The sequence below is a fragment of the Camarhynchus parvulus genome, chromosome 28 (assembly GCF_901933205.1).
Source record: "Camarhynchus parvulus chromosome 28, STF_HiC, whole genome shotgun sequence".
Classification (NCBI taxonomy): Eukaryota; Metazoa; Chordata; class Aves; order Passeriformes; family Thraupidae; genus Camarhynchus; species Camarhynchus parvulus.
This window is the reverse complement of record NC_044598.1, coordinates 3,164,135-3,181,345: the sequence shown is the minus strand read 5'-3', so window position 1 is coordinate 3,181,345 and position 17,211 is coordinate 3,164,135. Positions and strand designations below refer to the sequence as shown.

General features: G+C 46.6%; 1 protein-coding gene across 1 annotated transcript in view; it reads left to right on the top strand.

Annotated features, from left to right (window-relative positions):
• The first annotated feature begins 705 nt into the window (after nucleotides 1-705).
• The window catches only part of CPAMD8 (C3 and PZP like alpha-2-macroglobulin domain containing 8), a 64,602-nt gene continuing 48,096 nt past the window's right edge, over nucleotides 706-17,211 (top strand). The window contains exons 1-17 of the mRNA XM_030966689.1: nucleotides 706-930; nucleotides 3,411-3,562; nucleotides 4,758-4,780; nucleotides 5,593-5,758; nucleotides 5,880-5,932; nucleotides 6,513-6,530; nucleotides 7,543-7,597; nucleotides 7,739-7,852; nucleotides 8,839-8,923; nucleotides 9,197-9,305; nucleotides 10,751-10,978; nucleotides 11,118-11,288; nucleotides 11,640-11,768; nucleotides 13,916-14,105; nucleotides 16,161-16,333; nucleotides 16,416-16,565; nucleotides 16,668-16,829. Of these exons, the coding sequence (XP_030822549.1) occupies nucleotides 842-930; nucleotides 3,411-3,562; nucleotides 4,758-4,780; nucleotides 5,593-5,758; nucleotides 5,880-5,932; nucleotides 6,513-6,530; nucleotides 7,543-7,597; nucleotides 7,739-7,852; nucleotides 8,839-8,923; nucleotides 9,197-9,305; nucleotides 10,751-10,978; nucleotides 11,118-11,288; nucleotides 11,640-11,768; nucleotides 13,916-14,105; nucleotides 16,161-16,333; nucleotides 16,416-16,565; nucleotides 16,668-16,829 (2,067 nt within the window). The 5' untranslated portion in view covers nucleotides 706-841. The remainder of the gene's footprint in view (nucleotides 931-3,410; nucleotides 3,563-4,757; nucleotides 4,781-5,592; nucleotides 5,759-5,879; nucleotides 5,933-6,512; nucleotides 6,531-7,542; nucleotides 7,598-7,738; nucleotides 7,853-8,838; nucleotides 8,924-9,196; nucleotides 9,306-10,750; nucleotides 10,979-11,117; nucleotides 11,289-11,639; nucleotides 11,769-13,915; nucleotides 14,106-16,160; nucleotides 16,334-16,415; nucleotides 16,566-16,667; nucleotides 16,830-17,211) is intronic.

Sequence of the window (17,211 nt, the reverse complement as noted above, 5' to 3'; positions counted from 1 at the left end):
GCAGCCCTGGTGTGCCTGGGATTTCTCCAGCAGGGATCAGAGGAATCATTCCTGGATATCTCTGTGTAGAGGGAGATGGCATTTGTTCCGTGACCTCGGCTCTCTGCTGTCGCCCTGGGTTTGCTTTTCCCGGTCTGTGTGAGCTCTGCTCTTGGGCTGCAGCTCTTCCTCAGGCCGGTGCAGTGAGGGCTCCCTCTCCTATCCCAGCCCTTGGAACCGCGGGACAGAGGGATGGAGAGGGGCAGATTAGGGCCTAGGGAGCGAGGAGGATGGACGAGCACCAGGGCTGGAATTTGGGTTGGAAAAGCAGCTCCAGGGCAGAACTCCACGGAGTCCTGAGCGCACAGAGCTCAGTTACCGGGACCGGACCGTGCTGGGGTTGCCATGCCCGGTCCTGCTCCCCGGGACCTCGTCTCTCCCATCTGCGGGGCTCAGGAGGAAGGCGAGGAGCCCGAGCAGCGCTGCCGGGGCTGTCGGGGCTCGGCAGAGCCGTGCGGGCGGCGCTGCGGGGCGGGCGGAGGAGCGGAGCGGCCGGGCCGGGCTCAGCGCACCTGGGGCCGGGCGGGGCGGCGGGCGGGGGCGCGGCCCCCCCCTCGCCCCCTCCCCGGTGGCGCTGTCAGGAGCGGGCGGGGAGCCGCAGACAAAGAGCCGGGGCCGGAGCCGAGCGGGCACCGGGGCCAGGAGGGGGCGGCCCGGGGGCGGGGACGCGGCGGGGGCGGCGACCAGAGGCACCGGGGAGCGGAGCCCGGGCGCGGGGCGGCGGAGCCTCGGGCTGCGCTCGCCGGGAACAAAAGGCTCCAGCTGCCCGCGCACGGCGCCGTGGCCCGGGCTCCCCGGCACCATGTCCGGCTGCGAGCCCCGCCGCACCCCGGCACTGCTGCTGCTCCTCGTCCTCTGCAGCCTGAGCACTGCCCAGCCCCGCCAGCGCCAGTAAGTACCGGGGACCCCGCGGCAGCATCCCCGGGCTGGGCGGCGGGGGAGAAGCGGCTCTGCCCGGCCACGACTCCGCGGGGTTCAGCAGCCGCGGAACAAAGCCCGCGGAGCCGCCGGAGGGGTCGCGGATGGAGCCCGGCGGTCCCCGGCTCTTCCCTGCTGTCCCCGGCCGTCCCCCTCTGTCCGCGACGCTACCCGGCTCTTCCCCGCTCTCCCTGGCGGTCCCCGGCTCTTCCCCGGTGTCCCCGGCTGTCCAAGGTGTCCCCAGCGGTGCCGGAGCGCGGGGAGAGCGGACGGGAGGAGGAGAGAGCTCCCGTGCGATACCTGCCTGCAGCTGCTCCGGGAGCGGAGCTTTTATCTGCCAGCAGTTATTCAAGGAATCCGCCTGCTGCGGAGCTGGGGGTGGTTGAAGGTAGCGCTGGGCGCTCCTGAGCAGCGTGTGAAGATTTTCTTTTTTTTTTTTTTGGTGGGAAAGATCAGCCGGGGAGAAAGTCAGAGAACTTTCCCCGCACTGTTAGGAACTGAATCCACAGCTCTTTTCCAGCATGTTTAGGTTGATTTTGACTAAGGTTTGCTTTGTTCTTTATCCCTGGTTTATTATAGCCCGATAGCATCGTGAATAGCTGCATTAACTGAGTGCCATGGAGAACTTATTCTCACTTGCTTACTAGAAAATATTTCAGGTCCTGCCAAGTTTTGGTGTAACCTGACAAAGCTGTTAGTTATAAGTGCTTAAAGGATCTGTCCAGTCCCCGTCAAGTTAACTCTTTGATTGCCAAATGCAATATTTAATTTTCAAATGCCACTTATTAAGTGATTTAAATGGTTGTATCAGGGGACTGGTGCTTCAGAAGGAGTTTCAGTAATTCAGAACAATGTGAGTACATGTGCTTCACATATGGCACTGCAGTGCTGGGCTCATGACAGTTTAAATCTGATCATTTCATCCTGAATGCAGCTGGTACTCTTTCTCCCTCTGCAGCTAGATCAGCTATCTCTCTTACCAAGCATTTCAGGCTCAGTAGTAACTTTTTATTGTTATTTATTGCCATTCTGATGAATTTTCAAACCTGGCAGCCATAAGGTTTTGAATCTGCAAGTACCCTGTGCAATTTAACTCAAATGCCACAGAGTTCTGAACTTCCTTTGGGGGTAATGGGATCTCCATGGCAATGAGGCCTGCTGAGAGAGGAACATGGGCTTGGAATTTGATAAAAGATTACTTGGGGGCTGTAAAACACCATCATCCTCATCCCCAAAGTGATAATTAGTCATGAGCTAAAGCAACCTGACTCATGGGACTGTAGAAAGGCACAGGCTGAGAAATTTGGCTTGAAAAGGCATCTGAGGAATTGCCTCTTGTTTTAAAAAAAATCCTTTTGGGTAGGGAAAAAAACCCCAGAAAGGTGTGTCATGAAGAGAATATAAATATGTTGCTTCCAGCCCAGTGCATCAAAGGGCTCAGAGCCTGCAATGCTTTTAGCTGACAAGTTCATGGCACGGTGCCATTCAGAGAGGAGTGGTGCAGATTCCATTCAGAAACTCTCACATTGCAGCATCTATGGGAGGTCGTTTTGGGTGGCTTTAAAGCTCTCTGTGTGCCTCCTAAAATAATGCCTTTTGTAAACTTGCAGGATCTAATTGTTTCAACAAGAATGTGGTAGTAGAGCTGGGAATTCGAGCTCGGTTTTGTAGCTGCAGTTTCTGGGCTGCTTCTGTAGAAACTGCAAGGTCAGGTGTGTTACATGTCTTGACCCTGACATTTAGAAAGCTCCAAAAATCACCTCTGAGTCCCTTCACTTCTCCTATATGAAGCTGAACTATGAAAATGGAGCCATATGATTGAGTTCAAAATATCTAGATTGTTTCAAAGAAAGCATTGGCTATGCAGCTCTATGAGAGGTTCAGGTACCTCCTTATTTCTTCATGAACTTTAACTCTTTTATGATTAACTGGTTGGACATTTAGTTTGTTACATATAATAGATAAATGAATGGGGTTTCATTCATTTATTCCCTTGAATATGAATTTATTCACTTGAATATGAATTTTTCATTATACATGCAATAAACATGGATATATTACTGCTTTTATTTAAATCCTAAGGATTTGTAGCCGTTTGTAGCCACTTAGGCTCTGTTAATTTATACAATTAGATACATTAGATACAGGCTTAGATGATTATACATTAGATTATGTTTATACATTCGATACAGGCTTAGATGATTATACATTAGATTATCTTATAATTTAATTAATTAGATACATTAGATACAGGCTTAGATAGTTACACATTAGATTATATTTATACATTAGATACGGGCTTAGACTGCTGGTGACAACAAATGTGACCCTACAGGAGCAAATACACCACAGAGTATTTGTTCTTTTCCTTTGGCTGCACAAGAAGTGTCTCACAAATGAAGACTTTCCTTGTGGCTGTGTCTTGACTGACCACTTCCAATTGTGCTCCTCAGGGGTTATTTGATTGCAGCACCTTCTGTTTTCCGCTCTGGGGTGGAGGAAGCCATAAGTGTGACCATCTTCAACTCTGCCAAGGAGACCACGGTGCAGATCCAGCTGGTGGTCAAAGGAGAGACGGTGTCGCGGAGCCATGGAACGGTCCTGGGTGAGCTCTGATTGATGAGCTGAGGTGCTGTGGGAGCACCTTGGTATCTCCTAAAGAATTGCTCTAGGTGGTAATGGAATCAAACAAATTGGTTTGCTGCTGCTGCACCTCCTCTGTTGATTGTGTTAATGGGGTCTCGATCTCAAACACTTTGATAACTTTGGAGCACCAAGACATCCAGAGACCCAATACATATAACTGATATACAGACCCATACAATAACTGATGTTTTAGAGTTTTATAGTGATTATACTTCCTTTTGATGCCTGAATATTTATAAGTTTAATTTTGAGAAAAATAAAAAATCTGCCTCATCATCATCATCATCAATTTCTTCTCTCCAAAATGAGTGCTGGGAACACAATCCCCATCTTTAGGACTGGGTGCTGCTGAGACAGGTGGTAATGTTTGTGTAGTTGGATGAATCTTTAAAATCCAAGCCAGATACCTCTGTGCTGTGAGTAAAAGCAATGTGATCTCGTAAATATCCAGCTTAACACTGAGTGAATTTACAGTGGTGAAAGTGAAGTGCACAGCCCTGTGGTGCCACTGTCAGTAGTGGTGGAAGCTGCAGTGTAGTCAAGGCAATCAGGCTCTTTAACCCTCACGTTTTAACCCTCCTGTATGTTAAAACTGGGAGTTTTATGAAAGCCATTCCATTTCTTGGAACAGATTGTCTCTGGTTGTGTCCTCCCCTTGATGTCTTTGAAAGTGGCTGACAATTGCAAAGCAATTCAAAGGGAGTGATGCTGACACATGTGGACAGCAAATGGTCCAGAGAACTCCTAGGTATGGCTGGATCCAGCAATCCAAACAGATCCCTTGAATGTTTGTTTTGAGAATTATTTAAGTCCCAAAAGAGGCCAGGTCCTTTTTAGAGCAAAACAGTTCAGCAGGCACAGGCTCCTCTGAGCTCAGCCTTGGGGCTGCTCTCCAATCACAGAGCACTTTGCAATTTAAGTTGGGCAAAATTTGCGAATAAATGCGAACCAGGTTTATTTTGGAGAGCTCTACTGGGTCTGACTTACCCTGCAGACTGTTTTACACAGTGCAAGAAAATTATTTCAGGTAAAATCACAACTGCAGAGAGCAGCTCTCTGGTGTGGGGTCTTCCTTCACTCAACTGCAAACATCTAAAATCTTAGAGCTTACCTTGAGAATAACTCTTGCTCTCTCTCTCTCTCTCATATTTTAGATAAAGGAACAATTAAGCTGAAGGTGAGTATCAATAATTTTAACATGTTTTTGGTGAACACATAAGGGATTTTCCTCAGCCACACCAAGCATTGCTCTCTGGCACAAATAAATGTCGCATTCTGGGGCACACACTGAGGAGGACACATCAGAGGAAAAGTGGAGAGTGAAAACAAGAAAGTTTAACCCATCACAGTTCACTTTTACACCACTAAAGAAAATCAGTGGCTCCACATAAATTTCTGTGTTTGGGTTATTTTATACAAATGGTGGTAGAGAATTCTGTAGGGGGGTTGTGACTTCAAATGTTGGCAAAATGGAGCTGGACTAGAAGAGCAAGCCCTTAAAAGTGTTTGGCTTCTTAACTCAGGACTTAATTTGGTCTTGTCATCTTTGGGATGTTAAAGGGGGGTGGTGGAACAAAATATTCAGTTATGTGCATCTGGAATGGTATCAGATTTTTTGCTTTGTCACTTTTAATCTGAAGTCATTTTAAAGTACTTATTCCTCTGAGCAGCTGGTTGAACATGTACATGCATGCACTTTTTGCTTTGGGGACTTTTTGGTGTTGCTCATTGGGGTTTTTCCCTCTGTTGGGTTGGTTTCCCCACACAACACAGTTCTATTCTGGGAGCTGCATGTGTAGGTCATGGATCAACCATCACTCTGCTTGAGTGCAGAAAACGTAGTATGTCCTTAATTTTCCTTTCACTGCTAACACAGATTGACACCAAAGCACAGCAGGCGCCTCTTGTTGCTCTCCTCAGTGTCAATTACATTCCCCAAAAGCTCAGAGGTTTTTCTGTGTGTTCCTCACCTCCTGGTGTGTTTTTTAGGTGCCTTCAGGGCTTCGTGGACAAGCACACCTGAAGGTTTGGGGCAACAGGCACCTGGCAGAGGAAGGGCACATTTTCCACAACTACACCACAGTCACCATCGACAGCAAGGGCTCCTCTGTGTTCATCCAGACTGACAAACCTGTCTACAAACCCAAGCAGAAAGGTAAAATCATCCTGGATAACTTGCCAGATGCTAGGGCTGCTTTCAAGGGGAGTTTTAGGGTGAGCTCTTTTGTTCAGACTCAGCTCTGGTGACTGATAAATTCCCTCTTTTCCTTTTTCAGTGTTGATAAATCTCTTCATGGTGACTTCTGACCTGAGGCCAGTCAATGACAGGGTAAAGAAATCTGTTTTCTTTCACACTGTGCAATATGATGGAATACTTGGTAGCCTGCATTTTATTCAGATATTTGAATATTTGAGAATTATTTAAGTCCCAAAAGGTCCTTTTTAGAGCAAAACAATTCAGCAGGCGCAGGCTGCCCTGTGCTGGATGCTCAGCCTTGGGGCTGCTCTCCAATACACTTATGCAGAAACAGAATTGGATTTTTAAGTTGTTTGTGCATAGCTTGTGACAGCTTATTTTATTTGTAATTCAGCTTATTTCACTTGGTCATATTCCTGTTAGAGGTGAATACAAACATTTGGAGTGCTGGCAAATAGGAGGCAGCTCTGCCAGAGCAGAGACAAGAATTTTTCAGACACTTGCACCTTATTTAGGTAGTGCACAGATATGTAAATTGTCCCTTTTCCAATAGGTGTCTGAATTAAATGTGTGTTTCTCAGGCTACTCTTAACAAGGATGTTCAAACTCTGTCACTTTGGGTCTCACACTTTGCTTATGTTAACTCAACACTTCATCACAAAAAGCAGAGAAGTTGTTTCATAAAGCCTTTTATTTTGCTTTTTTCTTTCAGATTGAAGCTTATGTGGTGGTGAGTATCTGTGTGCCCTTCTAGCACCTGTCCTGTAGAGGTACAAGGTTTGTGTAGCATTTAAAGGAACAAATTTCAGCTTTTCCTCTCCATTATTGCCATTCCCACCCCTAACCAATGCAATTTTCAATCCCTGTGTCTCTATCTGATCTCTGTGCCTTTGGTTTTTTGCTATGATCAGCAAATATCCTTGTTTTCTACTTGACTTTCAGAAATTAATTCCCATTTTTCAGCCTGAGAAGAACTGGCTTGACTCACTGGCATTTATAACTGTGACAGCCCCATTTCTTCTCGTTTCTTTTCACTCCAATCCTTCCTGTGCTGGGCTGGCAGAGCAGGGCCACCCTCATCTCTGCTCCCAAACAGGGATAATGGAGAGCAGAAATTCATGGAAAGGAAAGGGCTCTCCTGTCCTCTTCCTTAGGAGGTGAAAGAGAGGTTCCCTCTGTGTTTGGGGATTTTTGGGGGTGTTTTTTGGGTGTTGTTTTGGGGTTTCTTTGGGGTTTTTTTGGGTTTGTTGGTTGTTTTTTTGGGATTTGGTGGGTTTTTGTAGGTTTTTTTTTGTTTGCTTTGGTTTTGGGGGTTTTTTTCGTTGTTTTTTAATGTGTTTTCCTGTCAGAAAGCAGGAGGATTCACTCCTTTTGAAGATTTAATGCTGACAAAACCAGCAGGATTCATTTCATCTGGGTTTTTTCATCCAAAATTTTTCTTTGTGGTTGTACAGCTCCCTTTAAGAATGAGGTCAGTTCATCCCATCCAGGGGTGGTGTTTCAAGGCAGGGGGAAGATCTGCTTGACAGCATTTATTTGTGTGCATTCTTACAGGAGCAGAGCTCTTGAATAACTCCAGAAAGCAAATACCCCTGCTGTAAGGTATTTTTGGGGCATTTTTGACAGGCTTTGGTTACATTTGAGCTGTCACTGAGGTGTGTGTATTACAAAAGGAAGTTATTTTGCAAACTGTGTTAAATACGTGAGTGATGCTCATTTCTCACCCCTGAACCTCCCTGCAGGATCCCCGGGGCTCTCGGATGATAGAATGGAATAACTTGAAGCCGTTTTGTTGTGGTAAGTTCCAGATTATTTATTTTTTTTTTCCTCTGTGTACTGTGATTTGCCTTTGCTTCTGCTTCCACTGAGTGGTGTTCAGCGAGGCTTGGCAGGGGCTGGAGAGTGACAGACTTCAGAGAATGTTGTTTTCTTTTTCAGGCATTGTCAATATGACTTTTCCCCTGTCTGATCAGCCAGTGTTTGGGGAATGGCTCATCTTTGCTGAGATGCAGGGGCACACCTACAACAAATCCTTTGAGGTGCAGAAATATGGTGAGTTGACCCTAACCCAGGTGCACTTGGAAGAACAGAACACTGAGAAATGCCTTCACTTGAGATGAAACACCTGAAACATTTAAAATGCCATGAGGAGAAATTGCTTAGAGCCAAGTATTTCAGGGATGCAGGCACTGCTAACTGGGAGCTTTGAGGTCACCTTACCAAGGTGGTTTTGGTTTGTTGCTGTTGTTGATTATCCTATTTTGAACAGACAGGTGTCTGTTAAGGAAGGCAGGAGCCGCCCCTGAAATGGAAAACACAAACCCCCTCCCTCCAAATTATTATAATTTTGAAATTAAAAGCCTTTCAGGCAAAGATGTGGGAATAGGAATAACAGTTCTTTACTAGGAAAACTAAAAATACAAATGCAATAGTACAAAAAAGAAAACAAACCACTGCCAGAATCAGAGCAGGCCCTGCCCCCTGTGTGTCAGGGGGTGGCACAGCCCCATCCCATGGGGGGCTCAGCCCTCCTGCAGTGCCAGCTGTGCTGCTGCTGGAGCAGGGATCCTGCACAAGGGGGGAGTTTTCCTCTGCAGCTCCAGGGCTGCTGCAGATGGGCCTGGTGTTGCTCTGGGTATCCAATGGAAAGGCTGTTCTGGTGTCCCAAAGCTCAGATTGGATCCAGGTAGGAATGCTTGGCTCCTCCCCTGGGCGCAGCATCTCCCCATGGGATGCTGGAATTGGATCAGCCCTGCAGGGACACTCAGTGGCCATGGACAGCAGAGATCTCCTGGAGGGAGGGTTGGCTGTGGGAGAGATAAAGAAAAAACTGCCCCATGAACAGCAGAGAACTGCCCCAGCTCTGACAGGTGGGGACAGAACACACCCTCCCATTTCCAACCCAATTAATTGACCCTCTACTGGGTGTTACCCTGATAAATCAGAACCAGCTCCTGTCAGAGCTGTGGGGACTCTTGCTATAAGCTGGGCAATGAGATCTGCTTGGAAAGATTCTGCTTTATTTCTTTTCCTTGTAGTGTTGCCAAAGTTTGAGCTGCTGATCGATCCCCCTCGCTACATCCGTGACCTTTCACTGTGTGAGAAAGGAACTGTCCATGCCAGGTAGGAACATTCCCAAACCAAATTTCACTGCTGTGGGTTGTAGGGCAGTCCCTGGAGCTTGGATCCCACCTCCTGCAGACTTTTCATATGATTTCTAATCATCATCAGCAGCTTTCTGATGTAAGAGCCTTCAAAAACATGGTAAAAATAACAATCTGGAAAACTTCCTGTGGTAATGTTTTCTAGATGTGCAGGTGACATGGTAATTGTCTTTATACAACCAGAAAAACAAAAACCAGCTGGAAGTTACTAATCATCTCCTTTGCATTTCAGATACACATTTGGCAAACCAGTGACAGGGAAGTTAATTGTCAATATGACTATAAATGGTGTTGGCTACTACAGACATGAAGTGGGACACCCTGTCCTCAAGACCACCCAGGTGAGGGAGACCATGGACCCACCTATGATAAAATGCCTGATCTGTCTTCTTTAACATTTATCCCACAGTTCTGGTTTGTTGCTGATGGGAGATAAGAAAATGCAGAAGTGAATATTATAACTGAGGCCATTGCTTATTTTTACATGATATATTTATGATTTTAGGTATTAGGAGGAAGCTTTTTTCCCCAGAGTGTCCTGGGCACTGCCCAGGCTCCCCAGGGAATGGTGCCAAGGCTGCCAGAGCTCCAGGAGCTCTCAGGGGTGCTCAGGGTGGGGTTGTTGGGGTGGCTGTGCAGGGACAAGGGCTGGGCCGATCATCCCTGAGGGTCCCTCCCAGCTCAGGATATTCTGGGATTTGGTGGGATGAGAATTTGTTGGCATAGTTTTAATCTGTTTTAAGAGCATATGGGGCTGAGGAGATCAGGAGTCTGAGGTGACAGAGTTAGTCCAGACCATGGCTAAGGGAGGAAAATGAAACTTCCCTTTCCTTTCCCCCCCACCCTTTCCTTTTCCCCACGGACATATTTTATGAAAAATCCTTTCATTAGATCTTTTCTCCTGACAAGCTGAGATGCCTCAGAAATTAAATGTAAACAATGATTATCTGCAGCTGTGTAATACAACAGGTGCATCTTTGATTGGTCTCATGTGGTTGTTTTTAATTAATGGCCAATCACAGTCCGGCTGTCTCAGACTCTCTGGTCGGCCGCAAGACTTTATTATAATTCCATTCCTTTCTATTCCTTGCTAACCTTCTGATGAAATCCTTTTTCTATTCTTTTAGTATAGTTCATCATTTTCTTTTAATATAATATATATCATAAAATAATAAATCAGCCCTCTGAAACATGGAGTCAAGATTCTCCTCTCTTCCCTCATCCTGGGACCCCTGCAAACACCACTACAATTGGTGACCCAGAGTGAGGAACATTCCCACACCTTTTCCTTCCGCCTTTTCCTTCCGCCCTTTTCCTTCCGCCCTTTTCCTTCCGCCCTTTTCCTTCCGCCTTTTCCTTCCGCCCTTTTCCTTCCGCCCTTTTCCCTTCCGCCTTTTCCCTTCCGCCTTTTCCCTTCCGCCTTTTCCCTTCCGCCTTTTCCCTTCCGCCTTTTCCCTTCCGCCTTTTCCCTTCCGCCCTTTCCCTTCCGCCCTTTCCCTTCCGCCCTTTCCCTTCCGCCCTTTCCCTTCCGCCCTTTCCCTTCCGCCCTTTCCCTTCCGCCCTTTCCCTTCCGCCCTTTCCCTTCCGCCCTTTCCCTTCCGCCCTTTCCCTTCCGCCCTTTCCCTTCCGCCCTTTCCCTTCCGCCCTTTCCCTTCCGCCCTTTCCCTTCCGCCCTTTCCCTTCCGCCTTTTTCCTTCCGCACACCCCCCTCAGGTGCCTGTGCTTTAGCTCTGTTTGCTGTGCCCTGTGTGGGTGTCCAACCCCATCCCTGTGTGCCCTGCCCCAGATCGATGGCTCGGCCGAGTTCGAGGTGTGTGTCAGGGACATGATGCCAGCAGATGTCCCCGAGCACTTCCGAGGCACTGTCAACATCTGGGCCACGGTGATCAGCTCTGATGGCAGCAAGCAGGTGACCTTTGACGACTCCACACCTGTCCAGAAGCAGCTGATTGATATCAAGTACTCCAAGGACACCAGGAAACAATTCAAACCTGGGCTGCCTTACAAAGGCAAGGTGAGATTAAGAATAATCCTATTTTTAATGGTGTTGGGTACTAATATGGCTGATTTAAGTTGACCCCAGTGATTTTTTTCCCCACCTGGAATTGCTGATAATTTAGAGCTAATTGTTCTATAAATGCCCCACTGTGCAGGTGGAGGTCACTTACCCCGATGGAAGCCCAGCTGACAGAGTCACCATCCGAATTAAAGCTGAGCTCACACCAAAGGACAATGTTTACACAAGTGAACTGGTCTCAAGGAATGGCCTGGTGGAGTTTGAAATCCCCTCCATCCCCACAGCTGCCCAATATGTCTGGCTGGAGGTGGGTAAAAGCTCCTTATAGGATTAGCAGGCTTTAATGGAACTAATCTTGTCAAACCTGCACTTTATAAACCAGTGCTACAAGCAGGAAATCAGTGCCTTTTAGCTGCAGCTTCTGGATTTCAACACAGCAAACACTGGTTTGTTTGCTGCTGCCAAGAGAACTGATGTTGACAACCACCATGAAAAGATGCTCCTCCAAATGCACCTTAACATGGTGGTGGGGAGCAAATATTTGGGGAGTGAAGATGTCAAGAGGTGAAAGATAAAAAATGGGAGAGGAGAGTAGAGATTAAAAAAGAACAAAATGAGCTTTCTATTCATAACATTGATGTAACTTTTTTGTTTTAAGACTAAAGTGACAGCAATTGATGGGAAACCCTCTGGGGATCAATATCTGCCCAACTACTTGTCCATCAGCAGCTGGTACTCACCCAGCAAGTGCCACATCCAGCTCCAGGCACCAGATAAACCTTTCCAGGTATGTTGGCTTGACCTTCCAGCATGGAAATGAAATGAAATCCACTACCTTGCTTGGCTTAAAGCACTTTGTTCTAATTAAATATTTCTGGGCATTCCTGATTCTGGGATCTTGAGCTGTTTCCACCACAAAGGATGCAGGAGCTGCACTGGAGCCACCAAATAATTGTTGAATGTGGGCTCCACAAGGTGCTAAACACAATTCCCTGGGTGCTCTGTGCACCAATCCACAAATCCAACCCTTTCTGCTCAGAGAGGGGTGGGTGTAGGCATGGAAAACTTCATAATTTCACATTTGAATGTGTGTGCTGTGCCTCCAGTAATGCTCAGACATGGATTGCTTGCTGAAAATGATTGGAAGTGATGTTAGTGGGAGTGGCAGAGTTGCTAAAGACCAAAATTAAGGCTGTGTAGTCTCACTGGAACTTCCAGTTTAAATCTCAGCTGGATCTGTTCAATCTTCCAGTTCTGGAGCTCTGAACATGATTTGCCTTGTTTTCTTTGGTAGGTTTTGTAGGAGCCTCTCTAAAAATGTAGTGCTGCCCTATAAAAGCTGTTGTGATTTCTCTCCTAGAGAAAAGATCTGATTTAACCATGGTTCCTGTTGCATAATGTTTTCTGAGAGTTGTTCAGGGTTTCTTCCTACCCAAGAAAATGTTCTGAAAGTCTGTATATTGCTCAGTGGAAAAAATAAAAAGTGGGTTTTGGCCATAAACACGCACTGATTTGTTATCAGCAGGTCTGTGAGGTTGGTTTCAGATTCTTTGTATCCAAATAAGAGCTTTTTTTTTAATCATTGCATTTCATGGAAGTTTAATGGCTAATTAATCTTTTTCAAGTTTCCTGAGGTATGGAAAGGGGATTATACACTGCTAATCTGAACACATTGTTCTTATTATAACCTGATTAGAACTAATTCTTCTGTGGGAAAGCTTGGAGCTGGATGACCAGCTGATGTGGGAACTATTCCCATGCATTGCCAGCTCTTACTGGGTGTTCCAATTAGCTACATTCAGTTTTTAATGAATTGTTTCATCATTTGCACCAGGGAATTCTTAATACTTCAAATATTTGCTGTCACGAGGCACCTCTGTGGCATTCTCACTGTGTTTAAGCATCAGCAGCTCCTTGTGTTCCAGTTCTGCCCTTCTGGTTGGTGCCATGTGTGCATTCTGCAGGGAGAACACTTGGAGCTGAAAAAAGAGAAGTTTTTCACAACATTTCTGCGGGATTTTCTAAGATTCAATGGTTTTATTTGGGAACTGCTCTGCTTTGAATGGCAGGAGGGTGAGGAGGGGAAGAAATCCTGCTGATGTAGGATCCTACAAGTGTCAGCCACTCCTCAGACCCCAGAAGGAAGGAGTTTGTGTTCCTAGGACAGTCTGCTGCTCCTCAGGCTGATTAATCCCATAATCCCAAGGCTGGTGTCTGTTCTGTTGGGAATTTGGGGGGTTTTGTTTAGGGGGTACTCCCTGAGCCCCTCTGGGTGCAGTTTCAGTGCCCAGGTGTGCTGCTCTGGAGCCCATTGCAGGCATCAGATGAGCTACCCAGACTAAAACAAAGCAGATTTCTTCTCATTTATTTGTGTGTTTGACACCTCCCCAAGTGCCCAACTTACAAATTGTTATCAAGACTTTGTGTAATTTGCCAGCATTTTCCCCCAGATCTCTTCCCAGTCATTCCATGGTGATGTTTGAATTGATATTTGCCACGTGGATGTAATCACAATTAAACTGCAAAGACTATCAAACACAAATCTCTTCCCACCCCCAACCCAACTCTTTCCTTTTTTGGGCTGGGCTACTGAAGGGGTGTCTAAAATTCAACCAATTCTGACAGCAGCTCTGTGCCAAAAGGCTTAACTTCCAGGATTCCAGAGATTCCTTTATTGTTCCATTAATGCATACAACCCCCAGCTCAGTCTCCTGTAGACTTGCAGTGAACACAGGCTCCTTTTTAGTGTGGAAAAAGCCCCTGAGAACAGTGCTAATGTAATAATACATTATTATTATTATTAAAATGCACTTTTCAATGCGTTAGAAGAGGGCTCACACCTCCCGTGGCCTGGAACCCAAGCAGTTTTCTGTGCTTTATCACCCCAAAACTCCTAACAGAACAAATCTTTGGCTTTTCTATCCTTGCCTGCAGGTGGGAGAGGAGGCCTGGATTGCAGTGAAATCCACCTGTCCTTGCAACTTCACTCTCCATTACGAGGTGGCATCAAGGGGGAACATTGTCCTGTCGGGGCTCCAGCCCAGCAATGTCACCCAGCAGAGGAGCAAAAGAGCCACCACAGCCCTGGAGAAGAACATTGACGTCACACACTTCCCAGGAACAGGTAGACAGCACCAGAAATGCAACTCACCCTTATTTTCAGCCAAAAAAAATCCCTTTCCACACCCTTTTTTGTTAATGTGATGCTCCTTAAAGAATAGAGATAATTTTGTGCAAGAAAAATGTGCAAAAATGTGATGCTCCTGAAAGAAAAGAGAGAATTTTGTGCAAGGAAAATGTGCAAAAATGTGATGCTCCTGAAAGAAAAGAGAGAATTTTGTGCAAGGAAAATGTGCAAAAATGTGATGCTCCTGAAAGAGTAGAGAGAATTTTGTGCAAGGAAAATGTGCAAAAATGTGATGCTCCTGAAAGAGTAGAGAGAATTTTGTGCAAGAAAAATGTGCAAAAATGTCATGCTCCTGAAAGAGTAGAGAGAATTTTGTGCAAGAAAAATGTGCAAAAATGTCATGCTCCTGAAAGAGTAGAGAGAATTTTGTGCAAGAAAAATGTGCAAAAATGTCATGCTCCTGAAAGAGTAGAGAGAATTTTGTGCAAGAAAAATGTGCAAAAATGTCATGCTCCTGAAAGAGTAGAGAGAATTTTGTGCAAGAAAAATGTGCAAAAATGTCATGCTCCTGAAAGAGTAGAGAGAATTTTGTGCAAGAAAAATGTGCAAAAATGTGATGCTCCTGAAAGAGTAGAGAGAATTTTGTGCAAGAAAAATGTGCAAAAATGTCATGCTCCTGAAAGAGTAGAGAGAATTTTGTGCAAGAAAAATGTGCAAAAATGTCATGCTCCTGAAAGAATTGAGAGAATTTTGTGCCCAGCAATGTCACCCAGCAGAGGAGCAAAAGAGCCACCACAGCCCTGGAGAAGAACATTGACCTCACACACTTCCCAGGAACAAGTAGCGAGCACCAGAAAATGTGCAAAATGTCATCCCTAGGTAGAGAAATTTTGGCAGCGAAAAAAAAATGTCATGCTCCTTACACCTTTTTGCAGGTTAATGTGATGCTCCTGAAAGAATAGAGAGAATTTTGTGCAAGAAAAATAGTGAAATCCATTCCCCTCAGGCACGTAAAAAAGTTCTGCAAGAGGGGTAACTCTTGAAAAGTTTTTTTTGGTCTTTCTGAAGTCTTTCTCAGATGAGGAAAGTCTAATATTTGCTTGGAGTGGAGTGGCAGGGAAGTGTAGGGCAGGGCTGGGGCAGTTGGTTAAATTGGTTGAGTTTAAACTGAGGAGAGGATGTCGGATGGGAAGAGAAAATGAAATGGGCTGATAAAGGAGATCACACAGCCCACAGGGGGAGGGGAAATGAAATGGGGACTCCTGGTTTGTACAAGGAGTAACAGAAACATAAAAATCTGGTGGGTTTGGGGAGCAGGGGGGTGAAAAATGGTGGGTTGGGAAGATGGATAGAACATCTGCCAAAGGAAAAGTCTGACTGTGCTGGTAACCACTGTGGGAGTTGGGGGAAGAGGAACAGGAACCTCCCTCCATACCCACCAAGCTTCTGGCCATCAGTAATTTGGGATTTGTGATGATTCTCTGCACTGAAGGTTTGCTCTGAGCTGTTGCACTCACAGTTTGCTCTGTCACTGGATGAGTTCAAGGCCAGATTCTGTTGGACTTTGGGCAGCCTGGTCTGGTGAAGGACATCCTTGTCCGCAGGATCTTCAAAATTCCCTTCAACCTAAACTGTTCTGTGGTTCTATGTAACAGCTCCAGTGATTCTCTGCTCTGTAAACTGTATAATCCTTTTTCAGGCTTATTCCTTTTCTCTCATCAGCATTCTCCAGCAATAGGTAACATTTTCTATTTATTTTCAGTGGCTTGATGACTTAACCGTGTGTTTCCTTGATTTCATGGCTGGAAAACCACTGAGTAATCCTTCCCTCCACACCTTCTCCATGCTGCTCATTAAATTAGGAGTGCTAATTACCTTTCACAACGAGGAGAAAAAGGGAAATATTGTGAACTCAAGAAGGTGTGCAGCAGCAGGAACAAGGAAAGAATGCAAGTCCTGGGTGGAGAGTTCTGTGCCTGTCAGCATTAGCAGGGGGCAGAAAGGGAGTGACTGGGATAAACAAAGCTTTTTTCTCTAAAATTCCTATTTCAGCCCCTCCCAGCACTCCTGCAGCAGAGGTTGAGGTGTGTGTGACCTTCCTGAGGTTCTCTGTCGTTCACTCCATGGCTCCCCTGGGTCGGCTCCTGGTGTACTACGTCAGGGAGAACGGAGAGGGGGTCACAGACAGCCTGCAGTTCCCTGTCACCTCCTCCTTTGAGAACCAGGTAGAGGAGAGGGAGGGCTGCTGTCTCACTGCTCTTTGGGTTTTGGGACAATCACTGGATTTAATGGGATTTCCCTTCCCAGGTCGCCGTGACGCTCTCGGCCAACGAGACCAGGCCTGGTGATGTTGTGAACATCAAGGTCAGAGCTGCCAAAGGAAGCTGTGTCTGCCTGGCCACGGTGGACAAGAGTGTCTACCTGCTCAAAACAGGCTTCCAGCTGACAGCCAGCCAGGTAGGGCGAGCTTCCAGCTCTGCTGTCCTCTCCTGAGCCCTGTGATCCTCCCCCGGCTGGAGGAAGCAGCCAAGGAGAGCAGCCCATGCCCTTTCCCTGCAGGTGTTCCAGGAGCTGGCAGAGTACGATGTGTCTGATGCTTTTGGAGCTCCAAAGGAGGAAGGGCACTTCTGGTGGCCTGGCATGTCCTCCCGCAGGCGCCGCAGGTCCTCGGTGTTCCCCTGGCACTGGGACATCACCAAGGACGCTCGCTTCGCCTTCACAGTAGGAAGAGCCACCCTTCCTTCTCTATTTTCTGCTTTCATGTTTGCAGGGCATTTTCAGCTCCAAAACCAGCCTCCCTTCTCTCTGCAGTGTCTCTCTTGTGTGCTTTCATGTTTGTAGGATGATTTTCAGCTCCAGAACCATCCTCCCTTCTCTGCAGAGTCGCTTTGGTGCTTTCATGTTTGCAAGGCATTTCCAGCCGCATAACCACCCTCCCTTCTCTCTCCTGTGCTTTTCATGTTTGCAGGGGCACTCCAGAACCAGCCTCCCTTCTCTATTTTCTGCTTTCATGTTTGCAAGGCGTTTTCAACCCCATAACCAGCCTCCCTTTTCTGTTTTCTTGTTTGCAGGGGCATTTTCAGCCCCATAACCAGCCTCCCTT